Source organism: Bos grunniens, chromosome 13, assembly GCF_055505025.1.
Source record: "Bos grunniens cultivar Pamir isolate PY7600 chromosome 13, Bosgru_T2T1.0, whole genome shotgun sequence".
Taxonomy (NCBI): Eukaryota; Metazoa; Chordata; class Mammalia; order Artiodactyla; family Bovidae; genus Bos; species Bos grunniens.
In genome coordinates, this window is record NC_141177.1 from 44,231,799 (window position 1) to 44,248,931 (window position 17,133).

General features: G+C 48.3%; 1 protein-coding gene across 2 annotated transcripts in view; it reads right to left on the reverse strand.

Annotated features, from left to right (window-relative positions):
• SLC24A3 (solute carrier family 24 member 3) overlaps nt 1-17,133 on the reverse strand; it is a 429,713-nt gene that overhangs the window by 21,510 nt on the left and 391,070 nt on the right. For both annotated transcript variants that reach the window (XM_086333740.1, XM_086333741.1), the window contains exons 8-12: nt 13,439-13,464; nt 10,622-10,675; nt 4,700-4,833; nt 2,588-2,748; nt 1,558-1,822 (exon numbers count right to left, since the gene is read on the reverse strand). In XM_086333740.1, the coding sequence (XP_086189866.1) occupies nt 1,558-1,822; nt 2,588-2,748; nt 4,700-4,833; nt 10,622-10,675; nt 13,439-13,464 (640 nt within the window). The remainder of the gene's footprint in view (nt 1-1,557; nt 1,823-2,587; nt 2,749-4,699; nt 4,834-10,621; nt 10,676-13,438; nt 13,465-17,133) is intronic.

Consider the following 17,133-nt stretch of genomic DNA (forward strand, 5'->3'; position numbering starts at 1 on the left):
GGAGCCCTTGGAAGCAGAGGAGGAGGCTAGAGCCATGAGCAGAGCGGGGAGGACCAGACAACACACACTGTTCGTTTGAAATGAGACGCCACGGGACGAAGAAGAAGGGGGCCATAGGGTAGGGAGCAGCCCCAGCCGACAGCCACGAGGAGCCACCAGGAACCCTGCCAGGAACCTGAGTGTGCCGGGGCTGCTGGGAAGGACCGCAGCCCTGGCCCCCTCATCACTGCCCCGCGAGCCTTGGAACCCCCAGCCAGGCAGTGCCAGACTTCTGACCCTAGAACGTGAGCTAGCCAATGAGTGTAAGCTGCAAGGCTTGTGCTCATTTGTTACAAAGCAAGGGAAAACGAGCATGAGGCCCTAGAGGGAAAAGTGGGGGGCCAGTCATTCCATCCTTAACATGTTTTTGTCCTGGTCGATAGAAAGGTTGCCAAGAAATGTCACCAAATGTGGCAAAATGGATAAAAAGCCAGGATACATTTTTACTAACAAGCCAGGATTTAACTTTGGGTGATTCAGGGTCTGGGAATCTGGGTGGTATTTTCTAGTTACTTTCGGTTGGCAGTTGACCAGGTTGAAATCTGAGGAGCCTTTCAGGGACCCCGTCGCCCCCTGAGCTTTACTGGCTGGACACAAAGAGGGGCCCCGAAGGACACTGCATCCGAAAGGAACACTCGACTGTGACGCTGCGCCCATGTCTCCTTGTTAAACGGCCTTTCAAGTGGATCCAGCACTTCTTCCTCAGAGCTGACAGCCCCCACTACTTCCAACGTTGCAGAGAAGACACACAGGCTAATTAAGCTTCACGTACTTGACAGTGAATACGAACTGGACCAGCGAACACTTTCTTGAAACAGAAACTTCTGGAAGGTCTGGCAGACAGGCAGAATTCTTTCGGTTTGGTCCACCCATTCCATTAATGGTGGGGCTGGAGGACAAGGCCGCTGGCTCAGCTGAGTCTTTACTGGAGGCAGCAGTTGGTGGACAAGGACACTGCCCTTGTGGCCGGGGTCCTGAGAGCTTACCAGCCTCTGCATGCACCCTGACGCGTCAAGAAACGGGGAGACCCTGGGCCAGCCCCTGAGGTGTGATTCGGGAGCTCTCTGCCCTAGTCTGCATCTCCTGAGGTGCCCACCCTGGAGACAGCAGGTCCTGGGACCTGGGACAAGGGCTGCCTCGTCAGGACAGTGCCCCCACCAACCACGATGGGGTGGGTAATGGTGGGAAACCCCACCCCACAGCACCAAGCCGCCTGGCTGGCAGGGTCACGAACTTTCCTCTTTGGCACCACAGGGTCCAGAGGAACCACTGACAGGGAGCCTTCCTCCTCCAAAGGCCCACATTTCAACCAGGCCTGAAGGTCACCGTCTTGGTCATAGGATCTGCTGTGAAAGAATCTTACCCACTGTAAAGGTTAACACAATATAAATATTTCTACAGCCATACAGCCAGCCCTTGAATTTGGTATCAGAAAGGTCACGCAGTCAAGGGCATCAAGTCAGTGGCTTCAAAACAGCTCAGGACCGCAGCCCGCCCAGCCCTAGCAGGGGCTCTTACACGGGGGGTCGAAGGGCGTGTATGGCCCCTCCTCCTCCTCCTCGTCCTCCTCCTCCTCGTCGTTCTCGTTATTCTCGTTGTCCTCATTCTCGTTCTCTGTCTCGTCACCGGCCTCCACGACCTCGTCCCTCCGCGTCCCGCTCACGCCTCTGTCTGGGGCGCTGCTGGGCCCCGTCCCGTTCTCCACCGTGTGCTTAATTGGGATCTTGATGGCCACCTCGGATTCTCCGTTGGCATAAGCCCTGCTGTTTATCAGTCTCTGTCTCTGGAGAAGGAAAGGCACGTTCTAACACAGAATCCCTCCCCACCCCCCAAGAGGAGCTGTAGATCCTCTCACCCAGGACCCCGGCTGTTGGGATTTTCCCAGGCTGCTGGCAGGAGGTGCTTCCAGAAGACTCTGCAGACAGGTTCTAAGGGACTCCTTAAAGTAACAACCAACTCTAATAGACTTTCTGGGAAGAAGGATTACTCTTTCGTGACCCACTGGAACTTACAAATCCCTTTAGAGGAGAGTCCCCACGCCTCAAATGGGCACTGCTTTTCTACCAGGGTTTGACTGCCTGCGCACTGGGTTGTTAATGCTCCTCTCCAGATGGTAGCACTTCCCTGATCCATATGTGAGAAAGCCATAAAATGTATCGGGAGTAGGATCAACAAGGCTGCCATTCCAGAGAAAGGCATCCCCAGGAAAATGTGGGTGAGACTCTGAAGTACCCTAAACTAAGGTAACCTTAATTTAACAACTACTTTCCTGCGAGTTCACATCCGGGGGCTTTATTCAGAGGGAAGATAATGAGAAGAAGGGACGGAAGAGTCTTTCTATACAGCTGGGAGCTGGACTACATCTCTGGACACGTGGTGGGAAGAGCAAGGACAAGGATGCATAGCTGAGCAAGAATGTTGGGAAACAGCTGAGGGACATTATTGTGTAAAACACTGAGGCAGGCGCTTTTACCTGCAGACTAGGGAACGTCCTCCCTGCCCAGTTCCCCACCCTGGCCGTGGCAGATGGACTTGTGTTCTCAGATACCTCATTGATTAACATGCGACTGGCCATGGAGAGTCGGGTCTTGGGGGGGAAGTGGCTGGTGATCATGATTCGAAGACCAGCCTCAGAGAAAGAAAGCTGATGTGGGTAGGCTGACAGCAGCTCGTCTACCATGATCACTGATGCTTTGCGGTGGAAATTGGCTAGGAAAGTTAAAAACAAAATAAAGATAGCGTTGAGGCTAGGAGTGGGAAAGAGATATTCATTCATCTTCCTTCCCTCCCTTATCTTTCTTGCTCCCTCCCTTTCTCCTTTCTTCCCTCCTTTCCTTCTTTCCATACATCCATCCGCCAACCCACCAACCCTCCCACCCATCCACTCATCCATCCATCCACCCACCCACCCGTCTGTCCTGGAAAGGTTGTGATTAAACTTTGAAGAAGAGTCAACATCTGCTTTCCATGGGCTCATCTATACTTCCTTTGAAATGACTTAAAACAGTTTGAGTCCTTCTCTGACATAGTAAGAATGAATTATAACATAAGAGAATTTTCCTTTCTCCTCAAAGGATTCTTTTCCTGCCACTAATATCTGGGGCATAGGAAAGACCCCAACTGTCTTTAGTAACCCTTTATGCCCTTTTCAAATGTCAAGAGTGTTCACAGTAGGCTGTTAAAAGCTCCAGGACTGATGCTAGTCCAAGCAGAGGGCATGGTGTGGGATGCAGGGCAGACTGGGGTGGGGGGCGGGCAGCTGGCCAGCTTATAGAGGCTCAAGTCCAGAGGGTGCTTAGGGAAAATCCTGTGAAATGATCTGCTAGCAGGCCTGAAGAATACTTCCTCCATGGCCCAAGCTCTTCCGCGTGGATATTGCAATGTGAGGACGCAGCTCACAGGTCACAGCCTCACTCCTGTTCTCCAGGCCACTAAACCATGAAATGATCTCTGGAAATACTGACTAATAGTAGGTAGCTCTCTTTGGTTCTCTAAGAGTATTCCTTTTATTGTTATAAACTACCCTGCAGAGAAGAAATGAAATGAAATCCTTATGTGGGATAGCGCTGAATACTCAAAAGTCTTTCGTTAAACATGAGTATAATTAGTGAGAAATTAGTATAGTATAATTAGTGAGAAAACTACATCAAAAAATTGATTTTCAAATTCTAATAATTACCCACAGATTTCAAACTGAGCTATGTACTTGGAAATAGCCTATAGATTTTTCTTTTTCTTTTTTTCCCTTCCCTGAAAAGTAAGGAAATGGGACTGAGAAGAAATAAACCCACACATTTCAATAGGAAAGTTAAAAAAAAAGTTAAATGAAAACTGAAACACATTCTAGGCAAAAGTAAATGATAATTTTCCATGTTCCTCTAAGAAAGAATATTATTAAGAGCATTGTATTATTTCTCTTGGAATAGCAACTGCTTACTAAGTATCTACTGAATATCAGAATTTGGGGGAGTGATTGAGTGACTAACACTTTCACACTTTTAGGGCTTCCCTGGTGTCCAGATGGTAAAGAATCTGCCTGCAATGCAGGAGACCCAGGTCTGATCTCTGGGTCAAGAAGATCCCCAGGAGGAAGGCATGGCAACCCACTCCAGTATCCTTGCCCAGAGAATTCCATGGACAGAGGAGCCTGGCGGGCTACAGTCCAGGGGGTCACCAAGAATGAGACACGAATGAGTGACTTCACTTTCCCTTTCTTTTCTATGTTATTTTGCAGGTGGGAAACTGAGGTAATATAGCCTGAAAGTGAATTCGGATATAAATATACACTAATAACAACTATCATTAATGGAGTATTTTATATACTCTATCTCCTTAACTTGTTATGAAAATTATCCTCATTTTACAGAAGAGAAAATGAGGCTCATAGAGGTTAAGTAACTTGCTCCAAGGTCACACAGCCAGAATGGGAGAGTCAGCACCTTGAAACCCCTGGCGTCTCCTTTACTATCTTGTTTCTCTGTTAGCAACCTCAGCATGTTTGGTCCAAGAACTTCCACAGCTTCCAGAGGCCACCCATCACCAGGATGTTCCCGGACGCAGCCAATGGGAGGGAGTGGGGGCGATGTTTCCCGGGCAGGCACGCCCTGTGGGGCCGGCGGCACCGGCGCAGCCCCGCAGTGGGGCACGGCCCCAGGGTTACCTCTCTTGAGTAGCACCACGGTTGCGTCGCAGTTGCCGCTGTCGTCCATTTCGGCGTTGTTGGCCAGGCCATTGACCATGTTTCCGGCCCCTTTGGTCTTCCTCTCGAAGCACTGGTGTATGCAGGCGTTGTATCTGGACACGGCCGGGAGCAGAAAGAGCCCATCAGCACTGCCGTTCCTCCCTCCTGGGCTCCTGGCTCCCCAAAGCTCCCCAAAGCTCCCTCAGCCTGGACACGGGTGAGAGACCCGGTGCCTCAGGTTAATATGCTTACTATTTTATCATCCTGTTTTCCCCAGAATATTCAGCCCATTTCCCCAACTTGAGGATATATGGTAAGTGAAAATAAAACCAACTTCAGACGGATAAATAGGGACACACTGCTTTCTCTGCAGTGTTTCATGTCAGTGGGGGAGCTCCGGGATTGAGTTCCCTTACTCATGATCTATGTATGGATGTAAGAGTTGGTCCATAAAGAAAGCTGAGCACTGAAGAATTGATGCTTTTCAACTGTGGTGTTCGGGAAGACTCTTGAGAGTCCCTTGGACAGAAAGGAGATCCAACCAGTCCATCCTAAAGCAAATCAGTCCTGAATATTCATTGGAAGGACTGATGCTGAAGCTGAAGCTCCAATACTTTGACCACCTCATGTGAAGAGCCGACTCATTGGAAAAGACCCTGATGCTGGAAAAGATTGAAGGCGGGAAGAGAAGTGAATGACAGAGGATGAGATGGTTGGATAGCATCACCGACTCAATGGATGTGAGTTTGAGCAAGCTCCGGGAGATGGAGATGGACAGGAAAGCCTGGCGTCCTGCAGTCTATGGGGTCACAGAGTCAGACATGACTGAGCTACTGAACAACACCTCGTGGTCCATGCATGGAAGGGCTGTGATGAGACTCAGAGGGATGGGCAAAGACTCCCTCCTCTGGGCCGTGTCCCCAGGGCCTTTGCTGTCAGGGCCATGCTGGGTGGAGGAAGGTCAAGGTGTCACATCCGTCTGTCCCGCTAGCATCACAGTCCACGTGCACTGGCGGGCTGGCTGCCGAAGTCTCTGTCTGCCCGTGGTTTCCTGAGGTCACAAGCTGGGATCCTGGGAAAGTCTGTCAGTGTTGTGCCATAGTTCCAGGTCTGTGGGGCTCTTGGCTTTATGACAAAATTCTGGGCTGTGTTTCTTCAGAATGACTGAGGGAAAGAATCAAAACCCTGTGTGGAGTTTCTCCCATGTGTGTTGGAAGGAAGGCAGCTTAGTCAAGTTCCTGGGGTGCTCTGGCCCTGGGATGCTCTGGCAGGCACTGTCCTGGTCCCTTTATCATTGGTATTAGAAGACTCCCATGGAGGAATCCTAGGAAACTCAGAGGCAAAGACAGCCAGCGAGCAGCATCTCCAGGGCACTGTGGCCCCCACTGCTTTTTCCACTAAGAGACTTAAAGGTCCTGATGGCTTACTGACCATGGGAAAACCCACTGAGGGGTCCCACCAGCTTGGTCCCTGGCCTCCCACAGAACGGCACCCAAGCATTAGATTCTAAATCCAGCTCATGTGCCACTCAAGCTGAGTTCCCCCTCCTCTTCTTCATCCCTTTTCCTGCTACAGACATGAGGCCCCTTGGGGGTCCCTTCCCACTGCATCCTGTGTTCTTAGTGCAGCTCTGGGTGGTGGGCCTGCCATGGAGATACAGGTGGGGGATCCTCTATGGCTGGGCCCCTTCCTGTTCACCCTGGGAGCCTGAGGTGCTTCCTACAGGCCTGAGGGGGAAGAGAAAGCTAGTCTATAGGGACAGTGGCAGCCATGGAAAGGGCAGTGGGCAGGCCCACTCTCAGGGTTTATAATCTCAGGGCTTGCAAGGAATAGAATGAGAACATGACTATTCTGCAACATGATGAAATGATGGAGCCAGATATTGAGGATCAGCAGCTGCCAAGATAACAGAGCGATCCAGGCGTCTGTTGGTGTGACTCTACACCACTCTGGACACAGTCTAACCTAAATGGGATCAATGACTGACAGGGAGGGACACAGGGGCTGGAGGAACAGGTCACACTACCCCTCAGATGTAATCAACAATGTCTTAACTGTGGGAAACTCTGCAGAGCCATCAATCAGATTTCATTCAAGACTAAATTGCAAGGAAAAAAAAAAAAGAGGGGGAATTTATAAACTCAAAGAGATCTAGAATATGGAGCGACCAAGAGTGATGAGTGGAATTTATTTGGATTCTGCTTTTTAAACTATTCATGACATTTATGAGACCAAAGGAACTGTAAAAAATGATATTTATGAGACTGTTGAGAATTTGAACATTGGATACTGAATCATATTAAAGAATTAGCATTCATTTTAGGTATGATCATGATAGTGTGGCTGGGTTAAAAATGAGTCTTTTTAGAGACAAGTACTGACATTTGGGTAGATGAAATGGTATGATGTCCGGGACTTTACGGGGATTCCCAGGTGGTGCTAGTGGTAAAGAACCTGCCTACCAATGCAGGAGACATAAAAGATGTGGGTTCAATCCCTGGGTTGGGAAGGTCCCCTGGAGGAGGGCCTGGCAATCCACTCTTGTATTCCTGCCTGGAGAACCCATGGACAGAGGAGCCTGGCGGGCTACAGTGCATAGGGTCACGAAGAGTTGAACATGACTGAAGGGACTTAGCAGGCAAGTTGGGGTTTCAGATCATGTGGAGGGAGTGATACAGCTGGCAGTGTGGGTGCAAGTCAATAGTGGGGCGACTCGTGGGGAGCACGTGGGGTGCGTCATGCTATTCTGCTGACTGCTGTGCGGGCCAACATTCTTCATGGCATGGTCTCCTCATCCTCTGTCCCCCCTCCTGGAGGAGCTCCAGGGAGAGGCACTGTTTCTGTCATCTTGACTTAGAATCCACTTCCCCCCCAGAAATACTGACTCTCCAGGGGGTTTGCTTTAAAAGTTCACAACTGTGTGTTGTGTACTTACTTGGATTTGGATGATAGGATACTAATGCTATGTATTGCATCATTATGAGCACTTTCGTGGAACTGAATATCAGTTAATTAACTATTCTATCACATCCCATCCTTACAAACAGCCTTTCAGGTAGAAAGCATCATTCCTTCTGTTCCTAGAAGCAAAAACTGAGATTCAAAATACCAGAACCACCTGGCTCAGTTCTGCAGCCAGGGCTGCAAGGGAGGCACTTGATCTTAACGACAAGCCCACACTGCCTCATCTGGGAACCAAATCCCAGTGAAATGACCCAGAAGGACAGAAAGCAATCCTCGCCAAGGTCAGGTATGCTTCAGGCTCCCTTAAGGTTTCTACCTGCTGGGCCAAACCAGAATTGCTTTTTGACCTTCAGACAGAATGTTTAAAAATCATTTTAAAGCAATCCATCCAGGAAGCAGCTGACAATTCTAATACAGGCTGTTTTCAATGGCTGCTGCTGTTTTATATTTTTAATTGAATGTTTTAAATTTTGTGCTTGCACCCCAAAGCTGCTTTATTGTGAAGCATGCAATTTTATAAATCAGATTTTATAAAACCCAATGATTAAAGCCTCTGATTACTGAGGGGGATGGCAAAAGAGCAGAGATTTCAATTTAGAACTTGGGACCAGAATTTATGCAGAAAATTTCAAGAGCGCAGTAGCTGCCTTTCCCCACTTTATTTGTATCCTGCTGGTCTGAACAGCTGGGAAGTTGGTAATGCTGACGCATCAGCAGAAACACACCTCGTTAGCTTTCACATTGGACTTGGCTTGGGGTAGGGAAATTGTTCAGTGTGTTTTCTTCATGTCCACATGCCCTGCCTGCAACTCAGAGATGTTATGATAGCTCAGTAGAGGGGTGTGGTGCTTATGGAGTGCATGCTAGCAAAATTCTTCAATCTTCCTTCTTTTTAGATAAAAAGAACTTTCTGAAGGCCTCCTTATTCTTGTACAGCCCTTAGTGAATTCAGTATGGGACATGCTTTCATCTAAATTCAGATTTTAAAACCCAAGATCCATGTTCAGCTTATAGCAGACACTCAGTCAGTTCTTCTGGAATAATTGATGAATCCACCTTTTCAAAAGGGGAGATGAGAGCTCTTGACTCACTGGGGTCTCAAAGCACCAAATGTTAAAAAAAAAATAAAACAAACACATGAAATAAAAAATGCTGAAAGAAGACGTGTATTATTGAGGCTTTCTGACGGTGGCATGGATTCCCTGATAGTTTTGCTCTTTGAGAGAAAGAGAAATAAGTTGGCTGCTCCTGTCTTTAAAGGCATTTCCTTGGAGTCTAGAAACTATGGAAAGCCTTTGGGCCAACTTGGCTTTTTTATGGGAGCTGATGTACTGAGGTGTGTGATTTGTGGGAAAAGCACCTGGTTTTGTCATCTTAACTGTGATGTCAGTTACCATCATGGCAATTCCACATCAGGATAACTTTGGGTGAGGTTCTAGTCTTGAAATAGTCTCGTTCAGTCACAAGATCCAGATGCTGGGTCCACGCTGAACATGGACAGTTCCTGAGGTGGAAACTGGGCATCATATTGGGTGGGATGGTGGCAGATGGCTCACAGCCTACCCCGGCCATGGGTCAAGCCAGCTCCTGCCTTCACTGTTCCTGTGACATTGGCCAACGGCCACACTGATTTCTCCCGACAGGGTTCTCAGCCACCAGAAGTAATTTTTGTTAGGCCTCAACAGCAAAGAAAACTTGACGTGTTAGTGGCAGACTGCTACTGGATGCATCCACATCAGCAATTTCTGGCAGCAGTCAGACAAAAGGAACTTTTGCCAACAAAGGTCCGTCTAGTCAAAGTTATGTTTTTTTCAGTAGTCATGTATGATGTGAGAGCTGGACTATAAAGAAAGCTGAGCACTGAAGAATTGATGCTTTTGAATTGTGGTGTTGGAGAAAACTCTTTAGAGTCCCTTGGACTACAAGGAGATCCAACCAGTCAATCCTAAAGGAAATCAGTCCTGAATATTCATTGGAAGGACTGATGCTGAAGCTGAAACTCCAATACTCTGGCCACCTGATTCGAAGAACTGACTCATTTGAAAAGACCCTGATGCTGGGAAAGATTGAAGGACAGAGGAGAAGGGGACAACAGAGGACGAGATGGTTGGATGGCATCACCGACTTGATGGACATGAGTTTGAGCAAGCTCTGGGAGTTGGTGATGGACAGGGAAGCCTGGTGTGCTGCAGTCCATGGGGTCACAAAGAGTCGGACACAAAGAGTGGTCTCCTGTCCTCCCCCTAGAGGAGGCGGTCACTCCTGCAGTCACATGGGCTGGGGAGAGGATGGGCTAATTCAAAGCAATGCAATTGCTTCCGTGGGGGCAGGTGGCTGCAGCACAGAGTATCTCTGCACTGTTTACAAACTCCTCATCTCAATGGTCCTTGTCAAAAAAGATGACCCAGCAGGTTTCTGACCACAGTGCTTACATCTTACGTTAGAACATGGGAAGCATCAGCAACGTAACTCCTGATACAAGTGGTAATCTGCCCAGACTCCATGGGGAAAAAGAATGCATGATCTGGTGGTCTAAAACATGTCCACAGGTAATTGACTCTCCTCTCTAGGAAAGGCAAGGAGTGAAGACCAGACTGACTCTTTTCTAACGAATAGAACATGGCAGAAGGGACAGTGTGTGACTTGTGAGGCTGGATCATAGAAGGTGTTGCTGGGTCCTTCGTGCCCTCTCTTGAATCACCTGCTCTGTGGGAAGCCAGCTCCCGGGTATGGGGACACTGGAACGGTCCTAAGGAGAAGCCTATATGGGAAGTTTTGCCACCTTTCTTATTATGAAAGCGAACAAAGAAACAGTCAAAAACTAGGCTGCCAGGTCCTTAAGAGGGGCAAGGGCAATGTCCCTCTGTCCACATCATCACATAACGCTGAGTGCAGGAAAGAGTTTGGGGAGAGAAACTGAGAAGGGATCTTACTCACTTCATGATGACAATGTAGATGAGATACATCAGCACGAGGACCAAAGACTCCCACCTGTGGACAAGCCAAGAATGGTTAGTTAGCGGAAGCCACCAAGACGCACGTGCCACACCCCAGACTCCCTTAGACGCTCGCGTGATGTGAACAACAACTAAACCTGCCAAGCACGGTAAGGATGAGGTAGATGCAAAAGCCACACACACACAGTTCCTGATCTATACACACGTCCTAGGCAGCACCCAGCTTTCGAGGATTTCTTCCTTCCTCCACTTAAAAGGAGAATGCTTCCTCTTCTCTGTTACTTGCTCACTCCAAAGAGTGCTTTGAGCACAGCAAGACTTCTGTCATATTGCTGAATATAAGACTGCATGTATTAAGTCTGACCACAGCTTAATCATTCACTAAAACAATTCAGATACAAACGGCAACCTGGAGGAATTGACAGGAGCAACCAAGGGACTGTTGGCTTCATTGGAGTAAGGCCTGTTAGATGCATTAGACAGTGGGAGATGGAGACAGAGAAGGAGAGAGGGGAGGGAGGGAGAAGACAAACAGACAGATACACACACCTGGGTCAGGGAAGGTGCTGTCAGAAAGGATAAGAATGAATAAGTGGGAGAATGGTCAAGGGAAAAATAATGAAACCTCTGGAATGTACCTTGAACTTTTGATACTTTGAATGCTTCCTCTAGTTTCTTGATTTTAGTAACTTCCAGTTAGAAAACAAGGAACCTGATTTCTAGGTTCCTCTTCAGGTGTAGAATTTAACTAGTCAATTGAGAGCATCATTTTTGCTTCAAGAAAAGGTTCATGAGGGATGGTCTATGGAGAATTTTAGGTTATGGCTTTCCTGTGCTTTTTCAAGTTCCATGTCTAGAAACTGATCCCGGAGAAATATGTGGTCAAACATGAAAAGGACACACACACAGGTTCCTGTCGCAGTGCTGTTTTAGAAGAATGCAGTGTTGGAGAGAAGCAGTCAGCCGACGAGGTGGGCTCTGAGTTACGGTGAGTAAGGCCTCGCCATGGGCCACCACCATGGGTCAAGAATGATTCTGCAGATACTGTATGAGGCTATTATAGACACAGTGCTGGTGATGCTGGTGATGCTGCTGAAAGAAGTTGGGGGTCCAAACCACCTAAAGTCTCCAGAAGGAGGCTAAGGACTGACACGGACTTGCCAGGAACCTGCTCTCACTTCCTCCTATGCAAGTTTTCACGAGCAAGGCCAGGGAGATGAGAGGGGACTCCTTCTAAGACCAACAGATGGGAAACCACCTGTGAATCTTCTTGCTTCAGGTTTTCTGCACAAACGCAGCAGAAAGATTTCTGAGGTCAACTGTGATCATAACTCGTTGTCCTTATGGCAGCATGGTTAGCAGAGAGCAGCAACACTGAGCAACGCTTAGGCACCTGCTGTGTGCCGAGATAGAGTGCTGGTTGTGTTAACCATGCCATGAGTTCAAGTAGCAATGCCTCTGTAAGTTTTCTTGTGCTGCACTCAATCTCCAAGGACATGTGGGGACAATATCACCATTGCATATGGTAACCAGGTCCAGGTGGATCCCACGAGGAGGTTCTCCCTGGCCTCTGAGCTGAGATTCTCCCAGGCATCTTGATCCCTTTCAGCCCATTGATCACTGTTATTCAAAGAAGACTTCCTTCCTGTTTCTTACGGGTCAGTCAGTATACAGACCATTTGTCTTAGAGCAAGCTCTCCCAGCTGTCTCCCCCTTGCCCTCTCGGGCAGAGGAGAGAGAGTGGCAGGATACCTTAATACCCTGAATAACATGTAACATTTATGGTCAATGTGATATGTCCCCCAACACCTTTAATTCTGAAATCACAGTGACGACCTAGGATGCATAGGTGTTGCTCCTGCAAAGGGCTAGCACTCATTTTGCTGAAAATGAAGACGGCTGGGCTTTGTACATCTTTATTTTTACTTAAAAATGATATAACCTATTATTATTATTTGCATACTCTTTTCCATATGGTTTATTACAGGATACTGAATACATCAGCCCCCTGTGCTATATAGTAGGAACCTATTATTTGTACTTTTTTGCTACCTCATTCTTAGCTTTAAATAACACCATGCAAGTCGCCTACCTGCAGCATCACAACTGCCTATTTCTGAGACGTTATCTCAGAAAAAGTAGCTGTATTTTCACATCACTCTACTTCCACAGATCAAATATTTGAAAAAGGGAACAAGAATGCACAGCACACCCAATTTCTGTTTCCATTACAAACACAGCTGACATGCTCAGAACTCATCTCAAAAAAGGCGGTTTGGACATTGACCCAAATGCAAATGTTCCCACATATTTAATTTGGGCAGTATTTTTAATCTATCAGGAAATCACTGGTTTTTCAGAGCTCCAAGTTTATCTTGAATGTTAGGCAGAACTTTAATAGGTTAAAGGTCATGGAAGTGCCTCCACCTCTGGCTCCTGTGATATATATGGTATTCAGAATATGGCAATGTGGTCTGAACAACTGGAAAAGTTCATCAAATCTTGTCCATGGCCTTGCCCATGGCTGACTGCAGAAAAGGACAGTTAAATCACACCGTCTAATCTGGATGAAAGATCTGTCTCCAAAGGAAGTGCACTAGCCCAGCCCAAGGGAAACGGCCTCTGTTCCGTTAAAGCTGGTTTGTTTGTTGAGATGGACACAGGGTTCCCAAGAAGTGCTAGCCATTCCAACCTGCCCTGACATTTCCCTTTCTTTCCTAAACTCTGATTCTGGTTTTTAAGGTACTATCTCTGAAACACAGCAAGGGGAACTTGGAAGGGGAAGACAGGTACTTACCAGGAAACTTGTTCATCATAAATGAACTGTGAAAAAGAAGATAAAAAACGAGAAGATTAGACACACACATACATGCACACACATGCCTTATCACTGCACTTTATTTGCCCTCGTGGCTGGTTGGTGGGAACCAGGGCTGGGGCTGGTTTGGAGTCTGAAGCATCTGTGGGCACTCCCTTCTGTGCTGGTTGAGTCTCTGGTCAGTGTCAGTGGAGGGAGGTCTGCTGGCAGACTGGGGTGGGCCTGGTTCGGAGAACAGAGCATCAGCCCATTTTCTGTCCGAGGGTGGAGTAAGAGGGAAGCCCAAGCTTGTTATTTGTAGAATTTTGGATCTGGAAGGCAACGCAGAGCTTGGTGGGGGTGTCCAAACAGTAGCCATTTGTGGGCCACCTGGAAGCTGTTTGCATGTCTCTGTGCCTTGTACAGCACCTTCAAGCTCCTATGTAAGCACTTGGGTGTCTAGCGGAGAAGGCAATGGCACCCCACTCCAGTACTCTTGCCTGGAAAATCCCATGGACGGAGGAGCCTGGTGGGCTGCAGTCCATGGGGTCGCTACAAGTCGGACACGACTGAGTGACTTCACTTTCACTTTTCACTTTAATGCATTGGAGGAGGAAATGGCGACCCACTCCAGTGTTCTTGCCTGGAGAATCCCAGGGACAGGGGAGCCTGGTGGGCTGCCGTCTATGGGGTTGCACAGAGTCGGACACAACTGAAGCGACTTAGCAGCAGTAGCAGTAGCAGTGGGTGTCTAGGGACTCAGTATTTTCCAATCAGTCAACCTACTCTTTCATTTCCTCAAAAGAACTTATTTTCAAAGAAAATTTTGCATCACAACTGGAAGTGGAAAATCAACACCATGTGTAGGTGCTGCTGCTAAATCACTTCAGTCATGTCCGACTCTGTGTGACCCCATAGATGGCTGCCCACCAGGCTCACCCGTCCCTGGGATTCTCCAGGCAAGAACACTGGAGTGGGTTGCCATTTCCTTCTCAATGCATGAAAGTGAAAAGTGAAAGTGAAGTTGCTCAGTCGTGTCTGACTCCTAGTGACCCCATGGAGTGCATCCCACCAGGCCCCTCTGTCCATGGGATTTTCCAGCCAAGAGTACTGGAGTGGGTGCTATTGCCTTCTCTGCACCATGTGTAGAGAGAGAATAAAAATTCATGCAGTAACGACTGTGAAGATCCTGGCTGGACGCTGTTAGCTGCCCACGCCCTGGGCCACGGGCCTGCCGTATGTGAAGGGAGCTTATCAGGGTCACATGCAGTGGAGAACACACAAGGCCACACAGAAAACCTCCTTCATCAGTTAGGATGCAAAAGAAATACACAACAGGACTGAATTTATTTAAGCCCTGATCCATATAGTAATAGCATCTAAAATCGCTTCTTATTTTGGGGGGAAAAGTGGTATGATCTTGGCTCATTGATTTACACAGGGAATGGGGCTATGGAGAACATGCATTGTTTCACTGAGATTGCTCACTTAGCTGGAGAGTTGGTCCTAAAACCCAGCCCTGGCTCTAATTTTCTGTTCCTTCCATGGCACCCTATTTGCCCAGATGGCATGGTGTTGAAACCAAATGAGTACCCTCCATTTCATTCCAGCAGGAAGCTCTTTCTTTGCCTACACTCAGGACATGACTGATTTGGGCTCAAGCATCTCTGAGTGACTTTCCGTCGGGCCGGGGCCCACTGGAGTCTCCGAGGCAGAAGCATCCAGTATAGAGGGTGATCATGGCACTGAGATGGTTAACTTGGCTAACAACTGGCATCACGCAGTCGCTGGCGATGATAACCACCACCAGTTGTGAGAGACACAGACAACCTCAAAGCCCAGCAGGTGCAGCTCAAAGGCTCACGAGAGGACCTCCCTCCAGTCACCCCGAAGGCGTAGAGAGAAGGATGAGGAGAAAGTGTCCACCTTTCTTGGTAACTCACTGTTCCCAACAAGACACCGAAAAAGACATTGATTCCATCAGGTTTTGTCCTTCTGTCATCTGTGGTTATTGCATCCAACAGGCTGGCGTTCGGATGAAGATGTCAAACCAGGATGGGAAAAAAGAAGTCAAGGAAACTGCCCTATGACCCAGGTTGGATGGTACAGAATCCATTCCAGTCACTTTTATGTAATCATTAGCTTTAAAAAAAATCCAAGGAATCATGGAACGGAACCAATGACTGAAGTTGGAAAATGTTTTCTATTAATTGAAGTTAATTCAATATCAGTCTTGGGCAACAGGATAGAGCAATCAATTTGTAGCTACTTAAGAGAGCACAAGATACTGGTGAAGAGTTGATTAGATGACCAATTTCATGTGTGTCTCTGGGGAGGGCAGCTGACACTCCACAATATGAAAGCAGCTCTAAGGAAGCCTTATTTCGTGACATATGACAGATGGGGGCAGGGCTCTGTATGTTTTTAGCTATTATCTTAATGATCATAGCAGTGAAAAAACCCAGAATGGGCTTAACTGTGCAAAGGATTCCAAAGTGAGAGCAGAATTTACAGGGAACACAATGTCAGAGAAATAGTGGGGCGCCCCACCATTGGAGGCAAATGGTGTGGAGGGAGAGAGAAGCAGAAATTTCCAGACAACAGAGGCAATGGTGCTGCTCCCTGACCCTAAGAGCCCCAAGGACTAAGCCACCCTGTGGCCCACTTGAGAACACGGTCTGGGTTTGATCTCCCTTCCTCAAAACGACTGGGTGGAAACACCAGGGGCCTCCAAAAAGAACAATACAATGGCTATAAGGAGCTAGCAATCAGGACTTGGAGAGCATCTGAATGGAAAGAGGCTTGTTTGTGGAGAGGAAGACCTGCCTGCGGAGTCTGGCGGCGCCTGGAGGAGGCGAGTTGACTGATGGTCGCCCACACAGGACATCTGCCCTGTTCCCCGAAAAGGTCCTTCCAGGCAGCACATCTCCAGGGCATCCGGAGGGAGCATGGAGCCAGGCTGTCTCAAAACTTCCGATGCCAAGGACAGTGTTTCTCACTGGGTGCTGCTGATGGCTGGATGGAGTGGATTTCTTATTCCTTAGAGATTTTATTTCATTTAATTCTTCTAAGACAAGTGTTGCATATCCCTCTGTATTTTCATGTCCTCTGTGAGTAAAAGAAGACAAAACGACTTCCCCCACCCCCGCAGGCGGGGAGACCAGGGAAGAAGAAAACCTGCATTCACTCTCCTCTCCTGAAATGAGAAACGCGCCCCCAGTTCCAGCCGGCTCCCACTAGGTGGCGCTCACGGTCCAGCCCCGCGCCTGGCCCCGCGGCCCTAGAGGGGAGGATGTGATGAAGGAGGACCATTCCCCTTCTGGGCTCCAGGACATCTTCTGGGCAGAGAGCAAACGCCTCTGGACAGACAGCCTCCCGCGGGCGCCTGTGACCAGCCCACCTCGGTCACGGGGCAGGGTCACGTTCGGGAGGCAGCTCCTTTCTGGGGCTCTGGGATGCTGACGGGCGGGTCCCGTATTTACACTCACATGCGATCACTGGCCCTACTAGGGTGCGGATGGAGCTGACCTCGAGCTGACCTGCCCTTTTTTTCCTGGATGTTGCAGCGGAGCCTTCAGGAAGCAGTGACAATTTATTTTCCTGGGCTCCAAAATCACTGCCAACGGTGACTTGCAGCCATGGTATTTAAAGACTTACTCCTTGGAAGAAAAGCTGTGACCAACCTAGACAGCGTA